Source organism: Pagrus pagrus (genome assembly GCF_965226575.1).
Source record: "Pagrus pagrus genome assembly, chromosome: 17".
NCBI lineage: Eukaryota > Metazoa > Chordata > Actinopteri > Spariformes > Sparidae > Pagrus > Pagrus pagrus.
In genome coordinates, this window is record NC_140201.1 from 9,469,237 (window position 1) to 9,496,746 (window position 27,510).

Sequence of the window (27,510 nt, forward strand, 5' to 3'; positions counted from 1 at the left end):
ATAATACATCAATGTCAGCACGCCATACATTCATTCGCTGCTCCGAGTTGGACCGTACATCTGTTTGGCCTGAATAGCGAAATCAATGCAGGAATGCCTACATGCTGCAGAAGGGCTGGGTAAGAAAGGTTTCAGGGAAACAGCCGTTTTTTTTTCACAGTGAAGACAGATACAAAAGAGGCCTCTCACAAGGGCTTGGAGTCAAACTGGGTTGGCCATGCTTTGCTCTCTCACTGTGTGCAAAGCCCTAAAGAGGGCAAACAGAGGGAACTTTTCAGCCACTTGAACCAAAATATGTCACTCTGAAAAGCTTTAGTGGAAGGAAGCTTTCCACTTCTCAACACAACAACTTTGGTTGAAGGTTCTTTACAGGTTCTTGGCTTGAAGTTCAATAAGCTAAGTATTTCAACTGGATGGCTCGCTGTGTCTTACTGCAAGGACATGTTTGTAGAGAGAATAAGCAGAAAAAAAGCCGGGGATAGTATTTTATTGGAATTCTGCTGTACTCTGATGCTGCTAGAGGGGAAGTCTAATTGGATCAACAACTGTCTGATTCCCATCAGCGAGCTTGACCTGGCTGGCCAGACTGAGGAAGCTGTGTCTTATGGGAAAGAGAGGGGAAAGAGAGTGGGAGGGGGAGAGAGAGTGAGAGACACAGATGGATAGATGAATAGAAAGGGAGTTCAAGGGTGAGTTCTAGAAATAGATGCAGATTAAGAAAAAAACAAGTGGTAGTTGTGATAGAAAAACATGTGACAAGTGGACAGGACAGGCGAGGACCAAAAGTATAGCAGAGTAGCATATATGTCGCCATTTTCAGAGCAACACGGACAAGCTCAGAATGGCCGCCAACCAGGAAGACAGGCGGCAGCAGAAGCTTCCCCTACAGGGAGGGCTTTGACAGATCCCAGTCGATAGCTCTCACAACTGCCACGCTGGCCTCGCATCCTTCAGCGTGGAAATGAAGACAGTCTGCCAGCCGTTTTGCTGACAGGGACGGCACACATGGCTCAATGACACGGCCTGATAAATGGAGCGGGCGCTGAGAGGAGAGCGCGGCGGTGAGCGAGACAAAGAGGAAAGGGAGAGGGAGATAGATGGAAAGACAGATACGGTGTCATGGAGAGACCGAAAGACACAAGGAGACAGTGACAGAAGGAGAGGAGGGAGAGACTCTGTGATGGTAGAAGTGACAGTCCAGTTCGGATCCATACTATACAGATGAGTAAGTAAGATTAGTATAGGGAGAAGGATGTCAACAACGCCTTGCTCCTCACCCTGCATCTGCTACACATGCTCTATAGGTATTGATCAGTGCTTGCTCAGACTTTCCCATAGAGGGCTCCTGCAGCACGCCAGCCGGTGCAGGCCTGAGATGATGTTATGGATTACGGGAAGGGAAGCGGAGGGAAGAGCCCTGGATGCGGGCGGTAGAAGCCTGATCGATGAGCTATTGCACACTTAACAAGAGTAATGTTATGTAGGGAGTCTCTGACATGCTAATCCATCTCTCACTCTCGCCGTCCGTCTCCCCACGATTGCATCTTTCTCTGTCATGGTTATCTGCTGTCTGCCTCTCTCTCTCTCTCCTCATCTATCTATCTATCTATCTATCTATCTATCTATCTATCTATCTATCTATCTACTGTATCTATCTATCTATCTATCTATCTATCTATCTATCTATCTATCTATCTATCCATCTTTCTATCTGAGACTTCTTTAAAAGTTACCCGTGCATGTTTTTGTGACTAGGAATATGCAGAACTGGATGGAAAAGGTGAAGAAGATTTTGCACAAAGCTGTAATAATTATTTTAGCAGATGAAAATATGGGTGAATAAGTTGGCGCCTTCGAGTACCGACTCTGAATTAATCTGTTTTTACAGTTAATGTGAGAGCAGCAAGTGCAGCGCCAAACAGGCGGTGGGCTTCCAGCTGCTGGCCAACTCCTGTGAGACGAGCTCTGATGTACCAGTTAACGAGAACTTCATTTTTAGCTCAATCAGCTTCTTCCACTTGCCATTCCCGATACTAAGGTTGCCATGGTGAGCACAAACAACAGTGTAGACAGAGTTGTGTGAGAGAGAAGAAGTCAGCGCTTGTGCCAACTCTAATGAACGGCTAACAATCCTCCATCCATACGTTAAAATAACGTTTATGCAAGCAGACAGTCCTCACCGCATTCATTCCAAATGGCACAGCGCGAGTGTCGCTGGTTGCTCTGTTCGACTGCCTTTTTAAAGTGGCGGTGGCAGATGTTTCTAATGCTAAACCCACACACGCTGCTCCACACTGCCAACATCTCTGTCGCTGCAGTAGGTCTCAGTATCAGTGGCCGCTTTACACAGCTGGCCAGGGTGGCAATTACAAGCTGCCGCATTGTGGTCGCTTCAAAATTGTAAGAGTGGAGTATAAGATTGAAAACACTATTTGTAGAGTGGCTTCAAAATAAGATCCCAGCTAACAAAACATTTCTTTCTTCAATGTGAAACAGGCGATGTGAGTGAAGACTGCGCAGACAAATCTGCTGCGCAAGTGGTATTTGGTTTGGTTTGGAGTCTTACCCAAAGGTCTTCATCGCTTCTTCTCAATGCAGCTTATAGTAAACACACAAAAGCAACAAATAAAACATGGCTGCTGATCTGACATGCTTTTCTGTTTATCAGTCAATGCAAAACTGGCAAAAATGTTTAAAAACTGGTGGATTGCAATGCAGTGCATCTGAGTAATGCTGCAATAACCAATTCTCACATGAAGTGAACAAACTTTAAAAATTGACACCACCATCAGACAATAACTGTTTTCATGGCATCAAAAACAACCAAGCCTTCACTGGTTCTCTTTGGCCTTGCAGCATAAAACCGGTCCTGGCCTGTGGCGCTCTCTTTTCATGGCAATCAGTTTTGGCTGTGGCAGAGGGACTTAAGAGCAGCTGTTGCTGTGCTTTGCCTGTGGGGGTTGACCTCTGCTGCCACTGTCTGTGTCACTGCCTGTGTGGGCAGACGGTGAAGCTAGCTCTGTCCCTGTTAGCAGAGTATTATAACACTGCCAACGCCTCCAGTGACCCATGAAACCTCCCATCTATAGAGATGAATCATACAGATGGGCGCTTTGTAATTCAACAGAACTGCCCATCCACCAGACCTCCAGCAAATATTGCTCAGGGTATATTGCACTGTATCAGAATCAGAATTAATCAGGTTGGAGCTCTGCGAGTACACCTTCGAACATGATATATAGAGACTGTTTTAACCATGGTTTTGGCCTATTCTGAAGGCTTCATTATTAAAAATCAAGCATTCAGACTTGAATACATATTTCAGCCTCTTAACCAGCCTTACACAGCTTCCGCATAATGTTACAGCAAAAATCATTTAGATTTATTTATCAAGGAGAGATTTTGCTGAGCTTGCACGGTGTTTTTCAGCACTGCACTGCTTGACATTCATTACACAAATTCACACTCAGAGCGCATTACAAGCAGTCGTCTATTGTTGGCCAGCAAAAAGAAAAATAGGACGTCAGGTGTCTTGCTAAATGGTACCGCGCCTCTCATAGAAATTTCCCATATGGTCCAGGGATTCAAACATATGATTTTCTTGTTCTAAACAGGGTTATCTAACCTGTAGGCTACCACTGACTGCAAATTGATAATGACATTTGAACAGAGGCGGAAAATATGCTACGAGCCACGAATACGAGAGAGCCACATCAGTTAGAGCAGCATGGCGGGGCATACAAAAGGCTGTGCGTTTGTTAACTAGGTTTCCACCGTAGGGGCTTCCAGTAACAACAGTATGGACAGGAAAGAAAATGAAATTACAGCACAATAAATGAATTATCAATAAAGAGCCCTCAATACTGTATCTGAGGGGGATCAATACGCCACAGTCGGGCTGCGATGTGGGCCGAGGGCTGAGGGCAGGCCTGTAGCTGAGGGACCGGCCGGATCAATAATGTCACTGGGGGTGATTGACGATCAATTCCGCCAGTGACGTTGATTTATGATCAATGAAAGCGGGGCACCTGACTAATAAGGGGGGAAGGGGCAGAGGGGGGCTTCCATAGCGTCCCCCTTTACTGTAACTGATTGGGGATCGATGAAGAGTGGCACGTCGGCTGATTGGGGATCAGGCGACTCTGTGGCAGAGGAAGGCGGCTGTGTGTGAGAGGATTTGGTTGGCTGCGTGGAGACCGGCCTGTCTGAGCCAAGCAAAGCTGCAGACACTGTAATTAAAGCTGTGCTGAAAGGAGCTTTCCACTGGTTGATAGGAGCTGCAGGTGCAGCTCTCTTTGCTCTTTCACTTTCAAAAGAGCAGCCTTGCACACACACAAAAACACACTCTCAGATGTTACCAAAGGCAGCGCAGGAAGGTCTGCACTATTTTTCTGCAATTCTCCCTCATAAAAATCGTATCTGTTACTCTCATCAACTTCCTACGTCTCTGTTACCCTTCTTTCTCACAGTCTTTGCGTATTTTAAAACAATATCCCTGCTTTTGGTTCCTGAACCCGACAGATCAAAGTGGCAGTGTTGGACATTATGTGCTAAAAGTGTTATTGTCAACAGATTTGTTCAACTTGCTTAATTTTGGTAATCTTTCTAGTATTCTTACTAATTACTGCTACTGATCTAACAGATGCTGTGTTGTCACTTGCATTACATTTATCCTTCTAATCTTCTTTGTCTTATTCTGCCTTCAAATTAAGAAGGAAGTAGTAGAAGATCATTTTGTGAGCTCGGTTAAACATGAATCTCACACCTGTGTGAGATTAACAGGTGTCAACTCCAGCAGGTGGAACAGTACTTATATTTAGAGGTGGTGAGCCCTTCATTAGAGAGTTGTTATGAATGATATATATCAGGCTACCTTCTCTCCTTTAATATTCTGTGCAATATTATACATTGTCCTAATATATAGTGACGGACTGGCAGGTTAATTTAAGATTAGCTGTGTAGCCAGCTTCATGAGACTGAAAAGTCAAAGTCAGGTCCTGAGCTGATGACGTAAGATGGCTAACCCAGTCATCTGTGATTTGTCTGACAGACCCCTGTACTTCCAACTTCAAACAGTGCATCAGACAAGACATTCCCAAGGCTCATAATTCATTCATTTCTTAGGTATTCTCTTTGTTCTCCAGCAGCGTTGACACTAATTTTCCTCTGTCTTTCCAGAAAAGTTGCTGACAACATAGTGCCATCTTTTTTTTGTGCACACTATCAACTGTTTTCTGAGGAAACCGCAATATTTCCTGGCTTATTTCCTGAAATGTATAAATTGTTTTAGATGTTAAAGCTCAGGTCAGGGAAATAGTTTGAAATATACTTTCGCAGCACGATGCAGCTTCTGGCGTGTACGATCAATTTGAGAGGGATCCCGCTGACGCCTTGATACGAAGTTTACACTGGGTAGGGTGTCAACTGTCGAAGCAGGAAAGCCCTAAGATAATAATTTGAAAGATAATTAGAGGTTGAAATCCTTGAAACAAAACAATCTCTGACCAAAATATGACCCCACTTCCTTCCTATGTCAGCACCACACTACTGTTTCCCTCTCAGACTTCCCACTGTTTCAAAGAAAGTAAGAAAAACAAAGTAAGAGGGCAGTTTCATAGCACATTCCTCTCTTGGGAAAAAAATACGCACTTAGCAAACTCTTCAGCATTATTTATACTAGCTTCAGCATGTATGCCCCTTCATCCCCTTAGAGGGCTGTATCAGAGCGATAATCAGAGAGAACAGTTGACCTGTGCAGAACAACTTTGAGTAAGTCCTTGCGTGAACATCTCAGAAGTGATGAAAAGACTTTGTTTTTCTCAGTCGGCGTTAATGGGCCCCAATCGATGTGGGAGAGCGGTGTTTTTCCTCCACGTGTCCTGACCCTTGGGGAAACGCAGGGAGGTAATGTGGGAGGGGAGAGATGTTGACACACTGCATCGATATCACTATGGTTCACAAGCAACGACACGGTGAAGGTAACTTCCAGGTCGGCTATGAGGGACTCGCGTATGCGGCATCAAGGACAGGAGAACAACAGCGTAGGTGGGCCTGAGTGTCAGTGAGGAGAGGAACAGAAATAAACACCATTGTTGCACTAACGATATTCATCAGCGCTTATGATACTCCTCCAAACAAACCCACCTGTCCCAGACTCTCTCACACAAACACACAATGCTTTCACTTAAACAATGTCAGGAATGTAGGGGGGCACAGCGCTGCCACGCCGGCTCTCGTCTGTCACCAACAGCAACCAGCCCGCCAGCCGCCATGATGTGCAGCTTAATTGGGGGAGCTGATGAGGTCTGATGAGGCTGGTACTTATTGAATTCCCCGGCCTGTTATTTAGATAATGCGGGAGACGAGCGGCCTCCGTCATCTTTCCCATTCTCATCCATTCACTGTCCCAGCAGGGGGGCGGCTGGCTAATCCACTCTTGTTTGTAATGGCTGTGCGAACTGAGGGGATTTGGACTTGCTCTCCCCTCGCTGGCACACATCTAACACTCCCCACTGTTGATTTTACCCCATAATGGGCCTATTTGACGAGTTAACCAGATCCCAACACCCATCTCAACCCCCTTTTGCTGTTCTTTCTATTATTTCGAGGGGGGGTTTTGTTGAATAATTAGACTTTGAGGCGATGTTCTTTCCCTTTTCTCAGCTTTTCCAAAAGCAATTACCGATCTTCAAATATGTGGCTGTACAGTATTCACTGGTTTACAATGTGTGTGGGTGAAAAAAGAGAGAGAGAAAGGGTGTGAAGGAGAGTGTGATGGAGAGAGAGAAAAGAGTGGAGAGGAGTTGCAGAGCTGATGGCTAAATGGCAGGACAACAAACTTTTATTCTGTGCCTCACACTGGCGAAGGAGATGAAGAAAGTGAAGTCGCAGAGGGGTGCCAAGAGTGCTGCTCAGTATGGGACAGCACATCAAAACCCATTAGCAGTGATGATTAATGCCTCTGCCGCACAAAACTGAAAAAGGATCTGAGTTTCAAACGTAAAGTTTCTATGGAAGAATTCAGCATCTGGGTGGTCAGACATTCATCAGTGTGGAGAGGCTCCAACAAGGCTGCCAGAACGCCAACAAAAGAGTAAATATCTGACGATTATCCACATGAGCAGCCACGGTTCTGTAAAAAAAAGGCCTCAAATTCTGACTATATTAAGTATAGACGTACTGTTTAATGTATGCAGTTAGCCTTCTGTCTGCAGAGCATGTGAGATCTTTCTTTCTCAGCTCTTTGTCTGCCAGAATGTGCATTAAAATGAAAAACAATAAGCTGTCAAACTCTCTCAAACACGGTCATTAAAAGTGCTTACAGTATTTTTTTTATGAAGGGAAGTTAATGCTGATATTTCATCATATCCAACAGCTCCATCTACAACTCAGCAACTAAGATTAATACCTTATCCTGGACTAATAAACCCTGCACTCTTTGATTTGACATCCAAACAAAAGGCCATATTTATACGGGTCAGTTGTTGTGGCCTTTTAGATCAGGGGCCGATACTGACGAGGGGAGGGGGGGCATTAAGGCAGCAACATTTAAAAGCTTACAGGGAGAAGATACAACGCGGAGTTCACCAGGGGCACGGCGAATCAATATCAGCTCGACTCAGAAATCTGCTGTATAATCCTTGATCTCCAAGGCCATTTGCTTTGCAGCCTGAAATTGGATACACCCTGACTGCATCCACCCCCCACACACTCACCCCTGCTGCGGCGAGAGCCCGCCGCTCACTCCACAAATAAGACATCCTGAAAAATTGATCTGGATGCATCTGTGGCAAGATTACGTCTCGGGTCTAAGGAGAGAGATATGACTAGCTCAAGGTAATTCATAAATCTGTGTGTCTATGTGTAAGAGGATCAACACAGGGCCTGGTGAATGGGATAACCTAGTGGTAGTATTATCATAACTGCATCAATGCTATGTGGAAGACTGCTGCAGGAAAAGAGGACATCAGGTCAGCACCTCTATAAATGCTAAGGGCTGGTACAGGCCACACACTGAAAAACACTATTATATACTTCTTTACAGCACATGCTGCTGGTTTGATTAACAAGGAGGTAAAGAAAATAACTCATCTTTGTTTATTTCGCCTGTGAGCAACGACGCCCTTTGTTGTATAATACGATTTCTTTGATTAATGGCTTGAGTAGAACAATATGGAAAATGACAGAGTAGAACTGGATTTCTCAACCGTATTTGGTCTTTGGCATGTTTTTGCTTGTTTACTATAAACCCTGCTTATTTTACATGATTGCAAACTGTTTTGTACCTTCAATAATTAATAATTCTCATTCAGTATACAACAATTTAGAGTTGGGTTTTAATAGACAACCCTGACCCTGACCCTAACCATAACTACCTAAATTTCTTCAATCCATTTCATCAAAGGCTCCATTGTTTGTGTTGAATTAATTTCCCATTCGTTCAGTCCTTCATTCAGCCTTTATGTACACAATGAATTGAATGGGAGCAGTTCACTCTCTTTCATTTGTGCCCAGTGTACAATATAAGTGAGGGTAATAATTAAACATTTATTGAACACTCAAACCTATAAAATTGCAAATAGAAAACGAAGATAAAATTGTGATGGTGTGAAAAAATATGGCAACAAATCAACATTAGATAAAATGTGAACACAACAATACAAGAATGGCATCTACACTTCACTGAGGTCAACCCAACTGCAGCTACAGGATCAGTCGATGCCAACAATCGTGAATGCAATGCTTTCCATGAGCTGCTAAACAAATAAATCGGACTGGGTGATATGGCATTAAAATAATATTGCATTATTTTAGGCTATATCATGATTGATGACCTTGACACAAATCAAATATCACGATATTTGTGACTTAATATCACCTAAACACCTAAACATATTCGTATTGACATATATGTCAAGATATGAAACTGTTCCCAGTTCTAATTTCTTCATATTTGTACACATATCTACATATATTACATTTGTGTGTGAGTATGATGACTGATGAATTCATTTCAAATATGTTAATGTCCACAAGAGTAAAGCACAAGCAAAACCTTGCAATTGAATGTTTGATCCTCATAATTGCCTTATAGGGACCGGCACTTATTGTCTAAGTGATTTTTCGCCAACTACTTCTTCATTATTATTCAGCGTTATTATATCACACATTCATGTGGGAGTAAGCTTTAACTTGAACTTTTGCAGCGTTTAAAAATGTTTTAGGACCTCTCAAATGATTTGCTGCTTGACCTTTCTGGCAGGTGAAACACAACTAAAAATTCCACTTCAACGGGGAAGCTGCGCTATAGTATCAGCACTCACTATTGTGTAGCAAGAAAGACATGAAAAGTGAGATTTCTAGGTAGGGTATATCTTTAGGTGCCTCTCTGCTGTAAGTGTGGGCTGCCTGATTTTTTTGTTTTAAATCCCACAGCGGTGTGTATTGTTAGAGTGGCAGTTGTTGGACTCTCTGAGGCCTTTAGGCTCTCTGTTTTCCCCCTATTACTTGTGCCCGGTGGGGGGACAGACAGTTGTAGCGAGATGCGGTGCAGCGCAGCAGGGGTGGTCCCCAGATACCACAGATTCATACTTTCCACCTGACGCACAGGATAGAGAGAACAGAGAGCTGGCAATTACCAGACTTCTCTCTGTATATACTGCAATCCTGGCCAGCTCTGCTCTGCTGTACTCCACTCTGAAGGCTGTCTCAGGGCCAAGCTGGAGGTAATGAAAGCAACACACTCCTAATGGACTATTGATGTGTGTGTGTTTGTGCGCGCGTGTGTGTGAGGATGCATGAGAGGAAGACAGAGAAACAGAGAGAGACTCTCAAAGAACAAAGGAAGGAAAAGGAGGCTGTAAGAAATCATTCTGTTGGCGTGTCGGTGTCTTTTCCTTTTCCGCGTTGTCTATGCTTTTGCAATGGTAAAAGTGTGCATCCATGTCTGTAGGCCGCCGTAAATCATCGATATAAACCGAGCAAAAGCAGCAGACATCAACCGCAAGCGTGATCCCACAGCGATGATGTGCTGTACTGCCCGCCAAGGAAACAGAGACAGAGACAGAGAGACGGTGTGTCTGAGACATGAGGTCACTCAGAACCGCCAGGTGTGTTTCCATCGTCCTTCAGCTCAAACACCGGCAGCCAGCTCTCATATAAATACACTCATATACAAAGAAAAAAAACACAAATAGCCCCAGGTGACAAAAAACATTGGCAACTCAGACGCCACAGTAAGTTTCACCTAATGGAACATGTCCCACTCCCACTGATCGTCCATTGGCAGAGCTTGTAGGTGTGCGCACATTTTTTTTTGTGTCTCTGTGTGTGTCCCCTTCCCTGCTGGCAAGGCAGGCAGTGGGATGAATGAATGGGCGTCAACTCCTGGAGGTCCGGTGGCGCTACAGAAATAACTCTGCTGACCACAGTGACCTCTGCTTGTTCCCACACAGCCTGCGTCCTGTTCTAATGGAGGCCCGTGCTCTATTTTGGGGGCAGCGGCTAGATTTATCTCACTGCCCTCTGTGTCCTGGGACAGTGACAGTGACGTGGCCCGGTGTAACTGATGCCTGCTTTTTTTTTTTCTAACTTGCCTCCCTGACGCAAGCACACAGAGGATACAATCAGTCTTGAGGTCAGTCCTGGTCAGACGGATGACCCGGCGATGCCTCACTGTTTCGGTTCACTTTCCTAAAACATGCTTAAAACATGCTAGAGTGAAAAAAATAGAAGGCTGTAATTTATCAAAGTCATGCGTTGTGATACTGTAACCTAATGAAATGTGCGGAAGATATAAAGGAGACGACCAATGAACCACAGAAATCAACCCTGCTGCATCGCTCGCATACCACAGAGACCTCAGAGCATGATTATCCTCCTCAGCAAACTTAATCTTCATTCTGGAGGACGGGCAGGCCCGGCCAAAAGGCTATGAGCTCAGTGACCTACTGTATCTGCTGAGAGGCTGAATATTATTCTTTAAAAAAAAAAAAATCTATTGCCTCAGGTCCTGCATTAGATTAAGTTGACTGATAGCTAAGACCTGGAAACTAGGGATCCGTGAAGATAACTCATGCATCTCAAGACTTTATTCCTAACAGTGGTGGAGGGCCCAGTTAGATCTCGGGAGAAGTATAAAAAGTCAAACCTAGAGGCTTTTGCTTATGACTGCAAAGTCAGCAGTGTCATTTCTGAGCTTGCCAAAATACGATTCATGGGAAAAATGAATAAGAACCGCTCCAAAATACTTTAACGACTACTGTGCAAGACATTTAACAGACAATTGGTCACCAATCGTGTTTCAAAGACAAAGAATGACATGACTTTGCTCAATAACATATTAAAATTTACTGCATTACCTACTGTTTGTGATGCATTTCTCGGAGGTTCTCTGAATTTTATTGACCGACAAAATACTATTGAACATTTTCATTGTGTTTGCTGTATTTGAAACAGTTATCCTACCAGGCCTCACAGAGTATGATAATTTAAATTTACCCCAACAGACTTAACAAGATTAGGAGTCCACAGTCACACTGGTGGGTCTGCCAGGCTGTACTGTACTGAAACAACAGCACACAGCGGCCTCATCCCTTTACATGGGACCCCTTCGTCGGGTCAGTGGGGGTGCCAAAGCGGAGAAGTTCTAACTTTCAAGGGTTGTTAAATTCAGCACTGTTTTAAAACTCATTGATCAATTACTCAAACTGACCTTGGGTGTCATTGTCTCACAGGCACCTGAAACAACACACCCCGACCGACAAATCTTTATAGATTGTTTTAAAGCGGGGCTTTTCTTGATCCGAACGTCTACCTCGGCATAGTGGTGCTTTGAGCTAAATGCAAGCTTCAGGATGCTAACATGACACAATGACAATGCTAATATGCCGATGTTTAGCAGGTACTGTGTTTACCATTGGCCATTTAATAAAAAACAATGCTGAGGGTCTCTGCCTTGTTTTGGTGTTGATTATCTCTCTGTAGATATATCTTTGCTTCTCTTCTCTGCTGTCTGATCTGGAGTTTGACACATTCAGGGGGACTTCATGGTGCATTTAGGTGCCCGTCTTAAGATCAGAAATCTATACTCAGATGGCCACGAAGGTTGTTTAAAATGGGAAAGTTTCAAATTTATTCTTATTTTCCTTTGTTGAAATTCATAGGCCTGCATCTGTTATAACTCATTTAATCTTTCACTACAGCACTTTTAATAATGAATTGCTGAAATATTGACAATATCTTATTCAAAATTCTATTTAAAAATCGGATCAAATTGTTGTCAGCTAACTCAACCATATTGTTATGCATCAGGTCCCCAAACAGCTTATAATTTGAAAGTTGATTTACTGCAGCACTTTTTAATAGGCTAATTACTTTACTAATTACTTTGAGTATTAAGTTTGGAAACCAATGCTCTTGTTAATCTCAGCTGGTGCCGGAGTAAAAGTTAAAAATGAGTAATGCTAAATGTCTGTAAGAAATTATGTGACAAATAGATGTCAAGACTTTACAATGACATCCACAAATGTCAGCCTCATGGAGACACTAGAGAAAAAGCGAAGGGATCAAATAGATTTAATTTAAAATTAATCATGTGGGGACCATGAATGTCTGTACAAAATATCCAATGTAGCTATGAAGCTAGTGTGGCTAAAACCAGCTCGTTTTGCAATGATGCAAAATGTAGAAGATGTATTTTTAATAACTGCGTGTATAAGAAAATTCATGGATGTTTGACATTCAAGAGTTTTTTCTTGCAGCCATAACAATTACATTTCTAACACAACCTTGTTGCTTGTTGCATGGATCAATAATTTATAACGGAAAAAACAGAAAAAACACAACTGTCATAACTGTCAGCTGTCCGCAGCACAAAAGCAAGGAGAACACATCAATGCACGGGCTGAACACATGTCAAACAAAGGAAGGGAAAAATGTTCTTCATAAATAAAAAGCAGCCTCAGGTGCTTGTTTTGCTCGCGCTAATATTGTGTGCACTCAGCTATATCCAGGAACATAGAAGAGCATTAGGGAGGGATGAGCAAGAATGTGTGCGATGCATAGAAAAGCGAGCGAGAGAGGTGGGGAGGACGAGCAGAGAAAAGCGAGGGATGAAAGACAGCGGAGGCAGGGATGATAAGAGAGGGAGGGACGAGCGAGAGAGAGTATAAAAGCAAGGACAACAAATTGTGCAAGCGGAGATGTGACGGGCGGAAAAAGATAGAAGGGGATCAACATGGTGGACAGCTGGGCTGAGGTCACAGGGGTCAAGCTCAGGCAGCGGTCGCGCAGCCAATGTCGTCCTTTCATCTCGTCTGGTGCAGATGCAGCGACCTAAACTTTACCCAAATTTAACCTTCCAAAAGCACGGGTTGATCCAACTTTCACTCCTCTCTCTTCTGCTTCCCTACGCCACCCATCACTTTCTTCCCCTCTATGCCCTCCTCCATCTGTTCTCTTTTATCCCCCTCTCTTATTCCCGCCACATTTCCTCAGCTCCTAATCTATTTCTTTCCATCGCACTCCTCCTGCTATATTTCTCTCTATTACTCTCGCTCCTCGTGTATCTTTTTCCTCCTAGTAACTCTCCTTCATTTTAGTCTCTCTCTACATTAGATTCGGATGAGTGGAGAGCAAAGTCAATCGTTCCTGCCTAAACCCCTCCAGGAGCCCGAGCTCCTCTCCTCTGCCTAAACAAACTTTGAAGCCAATCAAAGGGCTTATATTATTTTTTTGTGGAAGGCGACTGCAGCAGGTGAATACTTTATATTACAGTGACAGATCCACTCAGAGTTGCTCCTCTTTCCTCTCTCCTCCTCCTCCTCCTCCTCCTCTCTGTGCTAACCGCTGGCTTCGCTCATGATTGATACAGTTCAGTGGCAAAACAAACAAAGCGTGACAAATCCAGATTATTGTCTGTGGGCGAGATAAGGTTATAATGAGAAAGTGCATCGGGGGAAATTGATCCTTTTTCAGGAAGCTGTCTGATTTACTGGGGATGCCAATAATAACTTCCTGTGTGTCCCGTCTCTAATGGGAGGAGGGTGAAGGCAGTGGTGGGGGGGTGGAAGGTTCATGCAGAGAGGACAGATTTCATTACGATGCAATATCCTGAGAAGTGCATTTGAAAGAGAGTTTTGGTGGCTAATTATTATCCGTGGCTGTGTTTATTGAAAAGCTGTCTGATTGTCATCGTGTTCCACAAACAGAGACAGAAATATGGCGAGTTTACACGGGGTGACAGCAGCAGTAAATGAATTATCAATACATAATGGATCTGACCTTTTGATTCTGTCAAAAAAAAAAGAGGAAGGAAAACATGACATATAAACAATTCACAGATCGGCACCCACGCACAACACGCTGATGCATCATGGGAAAAAAACGTGCCTCGGCATGCTCGAAAAGGCAGCCATGTCTGAGACACGCTGACAGCCAAGCCACCAACCTACTTGGCTGCACGTTAAATCTACTCGCCATAGGGGAGAGAAATGGGCCCGCTGACAGGCCGGTTATTAGCCAGGGGAATGTGGGAGGGATTGCAGAAATTAACATGGATTACTCAAGTATGACTGACAGTTTCAGAAGGGCTTTTTGTGACTTACCAAGTGATTTGGGACTCGCCTTAATTCAGCGAGGGACACTTTAATACCGTGGGCTGTCTCTGCTATCTTGGCACCGTTGCCTTGGTGAGGATGCCAACAGGGAGGGAATCTTTTTCTGCAACAGCACCCCCAGCAACAGCTCCCCTAGCCTCAGTGGCACAGGCCTTGTGTTCTTGCAAATAATGACTGCATGTGTCGGCGGGCCAGCGCACGGGGTTCAGATCTGCCTTTTGGTCCATGCCGTGTTTTGTTTAAAGGGGTCTTGCCAAACGGTGGCGCCTGCAAACTCAGTCTGGCAGAAGCCTGACAGCTCTGGTGGTTACAAAGCCTGGGTGTCATCTGGCTCATTGACAGTAAGTCAGAAAACAGGGAATTCGATTGGGACCGCAATCACACCCATATTCACATTCAAGATTTTATTGTGGGCTTAAATAAACTTTTTTATGTGCATACACTAGAATAGAGTACTTTTGAACTGAAAGACAATCACTGTGGTTTGAGAAGAAATTGGGAAAACAGATAAGGCTGGAGAGAGAAATGCCAGAGTGTAGTAAAAAAACAGAGGCAGGAAAGCTTGTACATATTGCATGTTTCCGTTTGGTTCCATCTCCCAGGGCCACTGTGGCTGCTTCCTGATGTGGTTTCCATTATTTATCCAGCATCTATTGGACAATATTGGAGCAGACTCTCAGCACTGCTGCCATATTGGCAGCCATACAATGGAGCGAGCAACAACAACGGAAGTGAAAAAGGAAGAAGCTGTAGTGTTGCTGCACATTCAGGCTGGACTGAATCTCTGTTTGCACAGTTAGACATGAGGACGCTGGACTCATCAAAGTCTGGTGCTGTGATTTGGCAGCGGTCGACAATACCTGTATGTAGCCCGTCTGTGAACACACCTTCTTGTTTGTTTAGCTGCTGTTGCATTGTTGACAATGAAATTAAGTTAAATCACACAAAGAGCAACAATTCGCCAGAGCAGCGCGGCACGTTCTATGTATCAAATGTTATCAATTTCCTCTCTGCCATGGAAGACACACAATATGGCGTGTACATGAGATTACTCACCTGCCAAAACCAAACAATAGCTAATGTATCTCCGGTTCAAATTACATTTACCATAGGGTGTCATCTCTAAGCTGTTTAATGCATTGTGGGACGAAGGGCTTTAATCAGCAGGGCTCAGTGGAGCCAGCGGATTAAATCACTTTTTATCTGCGCTTCCTTTGACTTTCCCAGAGCTCAGGGTTGCAGTGTAAATCATAATGCGTCCCTGTTGGGCTCACTTCAGTATGGTTTATTGCTGTAGTAACATTTCATAAATTCCATTTATTTTGTGTATTGAGTAAATCCACATCCACTGAAAAACAAGGATAACTCTTTATTCTTACCTCCAACTCCAAAGTTTATCATTTTTCAGGACGAGTTTATTGAGTCTGCATCTATCTCTGTGTCTGTGTGTGGCCTACGTACCTTTACACACACGTATAGTACGCATGTGCATGGGCACTGTTGCATGCAAATATATCCATAGGTGAAAGCACATACACCCGTGCACATTATGGCAAAGATGCATTTTATTTAGAGCATGCGAGTGACTTTGGACGTGTGTGCGGCTATATGCACGCTCACAGCCGACATCAGCGACGGGGAGAGCGGCTGCCGCATTGCACAGAATAGCTAAACAGCTGTAGTGCTCCATCAGGGCTATCGATCATGTCCCTCTCTCTGAATCACAATCAGACGTGGGCAGAGCAGAGCGGCTGGAGCAGGCCTCTGTGACTCGCTTGTTGGACGAAAGCTACGCACGTCTCATATCAACCAGGCCACACCATACAAACCTGACCTGGTTGGCCGATTAGATGCATTTTTATATGCGGGCGTCGTAGCGCTGGTTTCTGTAGAACTTTGAAATTCAAGTTCCTGGTAAGCACTGCCTTTTGTTTCTGATGAAAAAACATGTTTGATACACTTGTTACTCGGATACATTTATTACGAGGGTCTGGCCATTGATATAACACCTCATATATTGTATACGCTGCCTCTAAGTAGCAGTAACATGACTCAAAAATGCATTAAACCATGCATCGTATCTAAATAACAGAAAGAGCTGCGAGATAATTAGCCTGCTTCCTTAATAGTTAAAATAGGGAAGCTGTTTAAGTATCATTAGCTGCCATCTGCTATCATCTAAATCAACCCAACATCTCATGTAATCACAAGGAAGTTAGATGTTATTACATTAAAATTCAAACAGGAAGTGTATGGTGGCTGTCTACGGCGCCATTAACCGCCATCTGTTAGCATCTCCACAATCTTGTGTTATGTATGTTCCCCCCCTTTGTGTCATTATGGCGTTATCTGCAACTCAACTTTAACTTCCTGCCATCATGGTGACTTCCCTTCTGTTTATTTTCCTGTGGTCAGTTGAATTTAACAGATGACCTGGCACCTGACATCCACATATTTACTTCCTGGTATGGGACAGCGAGGTTACAACTCAATATCCTTTTGTATTGCCACTGGACACACCTGAGTAACGGAGGGCAACTATAACATCATACACACACACACTCATGCACACATGTCTTGACACAGTGTGATTGAGTGGCTAAGCTGGAAATGCAGGGGCTTGTCAGATATGGGCTTGAGAGGATTGGTGAGCAAGCTTGGCACATTGAGAAGACTGTGTACATGTGTATGCGCATGCATGCATGTTAAAAGTGTTGTGGTGCAAGTGTAGGCGTGTGTGTGCTACCACAGCCTCTCGGTGTGTGTCTGAGAAAGGTGTTTCAAATGCTAAATGGTGGCAAAAAAGGATTTCATTAGCATTATATGGATGTTGACATTCCACTCAGGTCAAAGTTAGTGGTGCATGACTATATTTGTGCTTATGTGGTTTCTGTGTGTGTGTGTGCAGTATTTATAGTTGTCACACAAGCATACCCGTGCACGTGCACACAAACACGCACAAACACACGCGCTCCTGTATGTGGCAAGGGCCCCCCGGGGGGTGCCGCTGAGCTGTCAAAGCAGGATGGATGAAGAAGCTGCCCTGCATAGCAAGGGGCTCTGGGGAAATACCACCAACATGACACACACACACACAGACACACACAACGACACAGACTTTGTCAGCACACACATACAGTATGTGTTCCCACTTTTAAATGCATAAATTTGAATATGCACGCATAAATCAGAATGCAAAAACAAATAAAATTTGGTGAAAACACATAACTTCCACACTAGTATACACACACACACACACACACACACACAGGCGTCCAGTACACACAAACACACACACAACATTTTGTAAGAAACAGAAACAGCCTCAGGGTCCTCCGCAGAGGAACATCTGAGTTTGATAACAGAGGAATGTCCAGAGATCTCCATTTAGCACACAGCAGAGTCAACATGGACAGTATCAGAAAGTGGGAAAAAAAATGACACTTCCTCAACCCCGACCATTTTATAAAATCTGAACGATGGGAAACGTATCCAAGGAATGACACAGTGAGTCTTTTATCCATCAGTGTTCATGGATAGAGCAACTGAGGTAAAGCAGCAACATGTGTAGACTTAAAGAACAATAACTCTTTTATCTCTTCTCAATTTACTGTAGGTGTTACTTTTTTAAGTTTTGGGCATTGTTTCCATCAGTCATTGTAGTCTGAAAACAAGGTATTACGTCACTAGGGCTGAGCAATATTACCTCAATATGATATCGTGATACATGCAGTGCTGTAAAAAGTATGTACTTTAGTGTCAAAAGTAATTTTATGGCAATAAATAAAGGATCAAAACTACAACTACAAGTAAATTATACATATAATTACATGTATGTATCAAGCATTTTTCAAATTTTCTGAATCAATGTTTTTGCAGCATGCGATCTAAAGTATTTAGTAACTAAAGTGTAGGAGTAAAAAGTCCAATATGTCCCTCCAAATCAAGAGGAGTAAAAGTATAAAGTAGCAGAAAATGGAAATACTGAAGTAAAGTACATGTACCCCCAAATTGTACTTAGGTACAGTACTTGAGTAAATTTACTTTGTTAGATAGCATCACTAGATACATGATATATATCTCAGTATTTTAAAATCTCCTTAAAAGCACGTCATAAATGCTAACAAATATCACAAAATGTTGACCAAATACCTCGATACCGATACTACAGTAATTTTTAAGTGATGATTATTGCTACCTTTACAAAATAACGCAATGAGATTTTTGATAAATAGTCAGGAATTTGGCTTTTTGAAAAAATGTCAGTAGGTGTCCAAAACAGTAATTCCTATGGTGAGTACGATGTCTCCATTAATGATAGAAATGGCAGCAGAAATTACAAAAATAAAACCCATGTTGTATTAAACCGAGGAATTGATTATCCCGTGTTTCCCTCACTTTACAAATGGCAACAGCACAAGGAACAATAATAGTTTTTGCAGCAGCCAGTCGTGTGTGCACACAGGCATACATCAACAGAAAGGGGAGCATTCATGGACGCCTCAGGAGGGACCACGGCAGCACCAGACCAGAGCAGACCTTGTAAACTTAACCATTCTTAATTCCACAGAAGGATTTCCTCGATCAGGGCAGTAAATCTCCATGCTTGGCACAAGCCTGAACAATCCATTAACAATAATAAAGCCAGAGCGGCCGGGAGATAGACCCTTAAAGGGGAAGGTCAGCCTGATATTACAGCTTTAAAGGTTTCCTATTACGGCTCAACTTCAATATAACCACTCACCTTGCCTTTAATGGCCGCTGGCTATGCAGTGGCTGAGCATATATGGAGATTCTAAATCCAGTCTCTCTGAGATATTACTGGATAGTGGAGAGCGATTTATGGGTCTGTTTCTGTGCCGCGAGTTGGTTGGAGGTGTGAGTATTGTTAATAAAATTGCCACAGGGGTGAAGGAGACCTCCTCGGCATCACCCTGTCTGGCCCCCACGTCCCGCTGGGACGCACGGGAGGCTTCGAGCGCTGCAGCACCTGGCTCCAAAAGTGCTTAGGCAGCATGTTTTTGCTCCATCCTGGCCTTTCCCTCTGACTCTTTCTTTCATATCTTTACTCTCGCTTTCCTTTTCGCAACCACCTCTTGTCACCCATACTCCCTTGGAGGGTTGTTCTGTTTCCAAAATTTCCAATGCTTTGTCTCCTTTTGTTTTAAACTTTTGGGACACCGGTGTCACTCCGGTCACCGAATAAAAGACAAACTCCTGTGCAGGCACACAGCGTGGTACAATCTTGTCTCTACATCTGTCTCGGTTTTGTGACATTCTTTCTTTCAACCTCTTTTCTCCTGCCTGTTTTCTCCTTGGCCACCTTGTTCCGCTGTCTAGGGTGACTGCAGAAAAAAAAGAAGATAGCAAGGAGAGAGGACACGGCAACAGAGAGCAGGAGCAGGAGAGGAAAGAGGGGAGAGTGCAAGCTCTTAAGTAGATTGCAAAGAACAGCACAGAGGCATGAGTGTGAATATTAAGAGGGTTTTCTCCGGCCCGAGAAGTTCCAGCCTGCAACAGCAGCACCACCAGGGAGGGAGAGAGACGGTGACAGAAAAGGGAGAGGGAGATGGGGAGAGGAAGAGACCTATAGAGCCGTCAGGTATTCAGCTGTAGCCACGACAGCTAGCTTCAGGTGTCAGACACAACGGTGTACACAATCTATCAAGCTGTCCGGCAGATCTTAGATGAGAAATCTCCATAATTGAATTAGAATGGAAGTTTCTTATTTCAAAGTTGATGATTTTCCAGGAAAGAAAGGAAAAAGTGGGTGACGCGAGAGTAATGTAAAGCAGAGGAGGAGAAGACTCACCTGGAATGCCTGGCGGGGTTTTCAGGTATTTTCCATTAAAATGCTGTATCACTACTTCACACTTCTCTGTGGACTCCATCCTGCAACAACAAGAGAAACACACAGGGTTTAATTGAAAAATATTCACTATCCATTCGTAGCAAAGGCTTCAGTCATTAGAAATAAAAGTACTTAACCTCTACACTAAATTATTACACAAGCAGAGAGTGTTAAGTATACTGAATTGAGCGATGGTACAAATGGATGTTTCTTTTTGGTACAGAACACTTTTTAAACCATCACAAATAGGTAAAAACACCTCTTTTTAACACTCATCCAGGCCAAGGTACCGTCTGTTTTTGTTACCAGTTTTCATTATCTTTTTTAAAAAAAACTTAACACAGCTTATTTCCATTTTGCCCTTCACACATGGAGCACGAGGTAAAAAAAAAAAAGGCCACTTATGACAGATTTACACCAATGAGGAGTCTGTGTGCTAGACTGTGTCTGCTGGCTGGGAAGTATCACTCAATTCATTCGAAAAAGTCCAATGAAACTATCCGGAGTCTGTCTGTCTATCTGCTGCAGAATGTCATTGTCTGCATGAGTCAGAGGTTCATAATGAAATTCAGGGTTTGCAGGGAAAGACTTGTTATGCAGCCTTTCTCCCCGGCCTGATAGAAAAGGCAAAGTAGAGAAAGACAGAAAGAACAGGCGAAAGGGATCCAGGGATGTAGAGGAAGAGAGATAAGAAGGTATGAGAAGGTGAAACTGACAAGTTTATGGAGAGTAATGACTCCATTTGATTTCCACAGTGGGAGAGAGAAAGAGAGAGAGAGAATACAGGAAACTGACTGACTCCCCTTTTCCAGCCACTGGATCAAACATCTATGAGCTGAGCAGCTGACCAGCAGGAGGGCTCTGATCTCTCACATCATAAGCACACGGACACTAATGCCCATACACACTTCACATCAAAACACCTACGGAAGTATATCAAACACTTTTTTACATAAGTAAATCAAACACATCTTTACATAAGTATATCAAACACATATAAAAATGCATGAAAGTGTGTGTGCCCAAATGTATCTTTTATCCTTGTGCCGTGCTGGGATTAAAAATGCAAACTATCCGCAAGCTTAAATCTCCGAAAAACTCAGAATCTTTAATACTACATGTCAGTCATACAAACACATATCTGCTCCATTGCTATAAGAATAATATCCTATCCCTTAATTTAAATCTCAACTGTGAGCCACCAAGAACAGGTGTCACCCGCCTGAACCGCAAGGCTTAGCTTCTTTACTATCAGCTCTGTGAGGCTGTACTTTTGCACAGTAGTGATCTGACCTAAATGCTAACATGAGCATGTTATCTTACTCACAATGTTAAGGCTATTATGCAGATGTTAACACGCTATGATGTTTAAAAAAAACAGTTTTTCAAAAAGACTTGGACAACTTTGACCTGACGTTGGTGCTACGTGAGAAGTCAAGGGGACTTATTATACAGTAGTTCATCCTGAGGGGAACATGAATGTCTGCATAAACTTTTGTACCAATACATTTCATTGTATAAGTTCAAACTTCAGGGTAAAGTCACCATGGATATCTGTTCCGAATTCATGGCAATGTATACAATAGTTATCATTCACAAAGAATGCCCAAATCTCAACCTACCTGCTGCTAGCACCAAAGAAAAGAGTCAAGGGATCACCTCATAAGCTGAGAGGGTTTATATATAGTGTGGGGACCATGAATGTTCTGTCTGGACTAAAGTGGTGCAGCTGCGAACTCACTAACATTGCCGTCCCTAGAGCCGTGTTTAAAAACATCAATCACAGTGCGACCCACAGTATAAAGGACAATATTTTTTTTTCCTATGCTAATAGAACTTTCTATATATCAACCACTAGAACCTTAACTTATAATAAAAATATATATAGCCTCATGCATGAATCTGCACCTAGTGCACATAGGTTACCATGCAGATTCTTTAATATATCCTCACAAAGGACTCTTATATTAAAAAGAGACAGTTTTTAAATGCAGGCTTGAGTGATCTCTATGCCTATGGTAATATCCTCCCGCAATGTGCAGAATCCATTGCTTTCCAGATTTTCATGCTTTATTCGCTCTCACCTCCAAGAATACTCATATCATCCTGTCAGCCTCTCACTTCTCTGTTCTCTGTCTCTCATCCTTCTCCTATCTCTACCTTCATCCTTCTTTTTTTTTTTACCATAGCTTCTTTATCGCTCTCTCCGTCCCATCCATCTTACTCCCCGCCCGTCTGCACCTCTTCTTTTTGACGTCTCTCTCATTCCTCCCCGTCTTTCAACCTTGGTTATTTCCTCCATCTTTCAGTGTTACCCTCACTCTCTCCCGCCCCATCTCTCTCACTTTACGTGCCCTCCTTTCCTTCCCTCTCTGTCCATCCTTTTGTTTCCCTGTTACGCCCTATCCACATCAACATCTTTCTCCCTTTTCCGCTCCCTACTTCTCTTCTTAGAATATGCAATCTTTCACACTTCCTGGCATCATCCATCTCTCAATGACCCTGTATGTACCCTTTCCCCTATACCATCCCTGTTTTGGGGAATTAACCAGCCAGTGGGAGTCAGCTGATCGCTAATTGCTGGCCTTTAACACATCACATGCACTCAGCAACTAGAAATTAGGTAAGTAATAACACTGTCAGCTGATTAAAATTATATGAAGTAATTATTTATATTTAGTGTTTAATCAAACAATTAGAAAAGAAGCAATTAAGTAAGCCAGAAAGTATTTTCTGAAAGCTTTCAGTACTGACAGTATTTAATACTCAGTGCGAAGGACATATTTCATGTAGAACATTTTTCTTCTTTATTTTTCATTGTATTCAAGCGGAAAGCTGTTTTATTCCATGTTTCGCACATTATCGTGACTTACAGTATTTGTATGTATCATTTATTTTACTCTGTGTATATGCTTTGGGATATTTTTCCTGACGGAAGCATCATGCAAATAACGCCTCATTGAATTAAAAATGAATATACAGTGTGTTTATGTTTACATGTTATCTGTACGCATGTATGCACTCATTCTTAATACGCGTCTAATCCATGTTCACACACACACACACACACACACACACACACACACACACACACACACACACACACACACACACACACACTAACATGCTACTCACCCTTCCATAGTGCTTTCCCTTTAGGAGGCAGCCCCATGACAAAGATGCTCAAAACACAGCTAACCTCACACGCCCCTTAGTGCTTGTAACATAATGATTTATGTTGTGGTGAAGTACATAATCAAAACAAAATCAGTTTTGAGACTATGTTTTTGCTGTCTATTTTAAAGGGAGGCTGAAAATCCGGTTGAATGCATCACACTTCTCCAGAGTTTCAAGTGATCCTCTGACTGGAAGTGTTGATGCTTAGCTTCCCCTCGCTGTTCTCTGGCGCTCTTTATCCATCCTCCTCACACCCCTCTGGCTATTCATTGTTTGCCTCCTCCTCGACGCTGGCTCTCCTCGGCTCTTTCCAGCAGGTAGGTAGACAGAAAACAGGTGGGTAGACGAGGAGTAAATAAGGCAGACAGGCTATTAGGCAGTCGTAGGGAAAACAAACCGGTCAGCCGGACTGTCTGTTAGTCAGTCATGCTTTTGGGGTAGCCAGTCAGTCAGAGATGCAGGCAGGTAGGTATAGTGAGGCAGGCTGGCTTTACTCTGTGTGCTGCTGGTTAATGGCATCAGGTGCTGCTGTCTGCAATGATTAGTGCTGGGGCTGGAGTAATGGGCTCTGATAACAGTAATGGATCGGCCCACAAACACTTAGCTCAGTTTACTCTCTCTAATGCCCCTCATGGCCCAACCCTCAGCAGCTGTCTGTCTGTCTGTCTGTGTGCACAGCTATCAGGAGCTCTGTGATTTACAGCATACATAGTTTTATTTTTCTTCTTTGTCTGAATCTCTGCCTGGCTTCTCTTTCTGACCCGTGCTTAACAATAAGCATTTTTCTCTTTAATGACCATAGATGATAAAACTGTCTCTCATTTTCTCTTTCTTTCTTATCCAACCAAAACACCACTCGTTCACTTCTCACTCCTCTCCCAGACATCCACACTCACTCGTTTCAATTTCTATTCCTCAATCTTTTTCTGTGTTTCGCTGCCTTCTCCTTTCTATCACCTTCTCTTTCTCTTTATAATAACCTCTATGATTATTATTTTTTTTTTTACCAAGCCATTGTTTCACACTCCTGTCCCTCTCCCTTTCCATCATGTCTCTTCCTCCTCCCACTGAGGGCTGCTTGAACAGGTGGCTTGTGGCAGGTTGTTGCTGTGCTCTGCTTGTTGGCCTGCAGGAGGCTGCCTACCTGTCTGTGTGCGTACGTGTGAGAGTCTGCTCATGAATGTGAGTGTCGTGCACGCTTGCATGCGTGTGCGTTTAAACATAGGTGTGTAGGAATGTGAAGAGGCCTGTCCGTGCATATGTTCATTTTTGTGCATAAGTGCCTGTTTGTGTGTGTTTGTGCTTGTCTGTCCTGCTGTAACCCCCGGTAATAGAGCAGGGAATAGGAGAGGAGTTCAGCCAGAGCAGGTGATTAAGAAAAATCCCTGCAAGATGGCGGTTCTGTGGCCGTCAGTGGCCTCCTCTGGGTAAACAAGGGAGGAATGTGTGGAGAGGAATGAGAGCCTGGTGGCTGCTGTCGAGGACAAGGACAGAGCGGTTTATGACTTTGGGGATTAACAAGCTGAAGTGGAAACTTTTATAAGTAGAAAAAGAAATAAACTGTTCAGTGGTAGGATCGGTGGTGGAAATATAGCAGTAAGGCTATACAGTAAGAATAAGGGGGTATTTGCCGCTATCCATGACTGTATACGGCATGTGCGCACACACACTCAGATGCACAGGCATGAACAAAGACAAACTCATCCACTGGCAGACGCACTGCCAAACAGGCTTGGCAAATCACTGTTTCCTCTGCCCACAGGCAGGATTCATCTGACAAATGTCTTTTTTTGAGTGAATTAGAGGCTGACAGATATTTCGGTTGGCCAATATTGGCCTATCACAGATATATTGGTATTAGCGTATTTCTTGCCTGATATGTGCCTATATGAAAACCTTTTTTAGAGATTATAATGCAGAAAAAAAAACAGTTTTCTATTTCTTTGCACTAATGTCATTATAGATCTTATCGTTGTCACAAGTGTTGGATCCACATTTGAAGGATAATTGCATAAAATGTATGAATACTGGCCGATATATTAATTTCGCTGTGAGAGTGTTTGCACACTAACGCAGGTCGAATTAATATGCAATCTATTCCTTGTTAATGCTGCACCCTTGACTGTCTGGAAGGGGAAGCACGCGAACGTAACCTCGACAAATATGTACAGTAACGATGGAATTAAGATTTGACTCAAGTGCATAGTGTGAGGCCACATGTACTAATAATCTATTAGTTAAAAATCAATGATTGCATTCACAGTGGCAGCAGGAGTGATGCCTCCATGTCACATTAGTATCATTATTACTGTGTACCTGGCAAAGCCGACTCCTCTGCTGACCCCGTTGGCATCCCTCAGTATCCTCGTGGAGATGACGTGACCCAGGGGCTTCAGCATGTTCTCCAGCTCCTGCTCGTCCATAGACACCGGCAGGTTGGAGATGTACAGGTTGGTGGGGTCCTGCTCCTGTTGCTGCAGGGCCAGTGGGTAGAGAGAAGAGGGGAGTAAAGGAAAGGAAAAGGTGAGACACAGTGTATCATCAACTACTGTGGGAATTGTGAAATATGCATCAGCTCTGCGTCGTGAGCCGTCACGTAACACGACACGACGCTGCCAACAGTGGAACCAAACTCTGGCTGAACTCACATGACGTTTGGCTTTTATTGACACGCTCACATTCACATTCACATTCTCATGCAATGCTAGTAGTTCACTGTGCCTCCGGCTGTATGTGTGAGACAGTGAGTGTACAGGATACATTATGGATTTGCGTGAGTGGAAAGTATCATTCAAGTCTTGCATGTTGTACATATTTACAATAGTTTGCATGCAGTCTTCAGGGTGTATTTCATTTTATCTGATTTTAAGCGTTAAGTTTAAAGATGAAGAGAGCATGAGCTGGAAACGGAGAGTAGGAAGCTGTGTAGTTGTATTGTACCAACAGCGTTTTCTCTGTAGTGCCCAGAGGCTGCTACTTGCTAGGTGAAGCTGCACAGCTGGTGGTGGGTTGAGCCTGAGGTAGCAGGAGGCCCCCGTGAGCTCCACAGTAGAACAGCTGGAAACAGCAGCCCAGCCCCACCAGTCAATCAGTCACACAGCCAGGCAGCCACCATGTAAGTCAACCAGCCATCCATCCATCTATGCTACAAGTCAGTCCGTCTCTAAATTAGGCATGAAACTCCATTATGTCATCCTTATCTCTAATTATGTATCTTTATGATGCTGTATGCACATTAGCATATTCTCTTTTCTAACGTATTAAATTACATTCAATCCATCCTCCCACCTAGGTACTGAGTATACTACCCAATCAGGCAGCCAAGCGTCTCTCATTCATCACATCTCCTCTTAATCCAACATCTCCAAACCTTTCATCCAACAGCAACCAGGACTGATTTGGGTTACAGTGCAATATTATAAAAGGCATCTCTGCTGTGACTGGAGGACAGCATAATGCGAAGAATTAATGAATACTGCAACATTTTGTCAAGATTTACTGACATAAACCGACAGCAGAAATCTCATTAGGTGTCTCCTGGAACTTTCAGTGGAAGTAGTTTTAAAATTGAAGTATACAAAAATTGGCCACCTGTTGAATTCATACCCCAAACGAATAGGGGGCAGCATATTACCAGAGTAACTGCTGACTGCTGCTAACATAGCTGCTGTTAGCTAGTTAGCTTAGATAACCACACAGCTGGCGATCGCATTAGCTGACTCTGCCCGGAGGTGTTGGTTTGTTTACTATCAGACTGTCACCTCTGGAGGTACAGAGTGGATCTTGACATAGCCTCTACCTGTAACAGATGTGGATATTTTGGATAATTTTGAGTAGATCCTTCCATGCTGCCTTTGGGAACAA

General features: G+C 43.4%; 1 protein-coding gene across 7 annotated transcripts in view; it reads right to left on the minus strand.

Moving 5' to 3' along the window:
* LOC311272635 (RNA-binding motif, single-stranded-interacting protein 3) overlaps positions 1-27,510 on the minus strand; it is a gene marked incomplete at its 3' end in the record, with an annotated part of 290,445 nt that overhangs the window by 49,396 nt on the left and 213,539 nt on the right. For all 7 annotated transcript variants that reach the window (XM_084379187.1, XM_084379188.1, XM_084379186.1 and 4 more), the window contains 2 exons: positions 25,963-26,120; positions 20,431-20,510 (listed from right to left, as the gene is read on the minus strand). In XM_084379187.1, the coding sequence (XP_084235313.1) occupies positions 20,431-20,510; positions 25,963-26,120 (238 nt within the window). The remainder of the gene's footprint in view (positions 1-20,430; positions 20,511-25,962; positions 26,121-27,510) is intronic.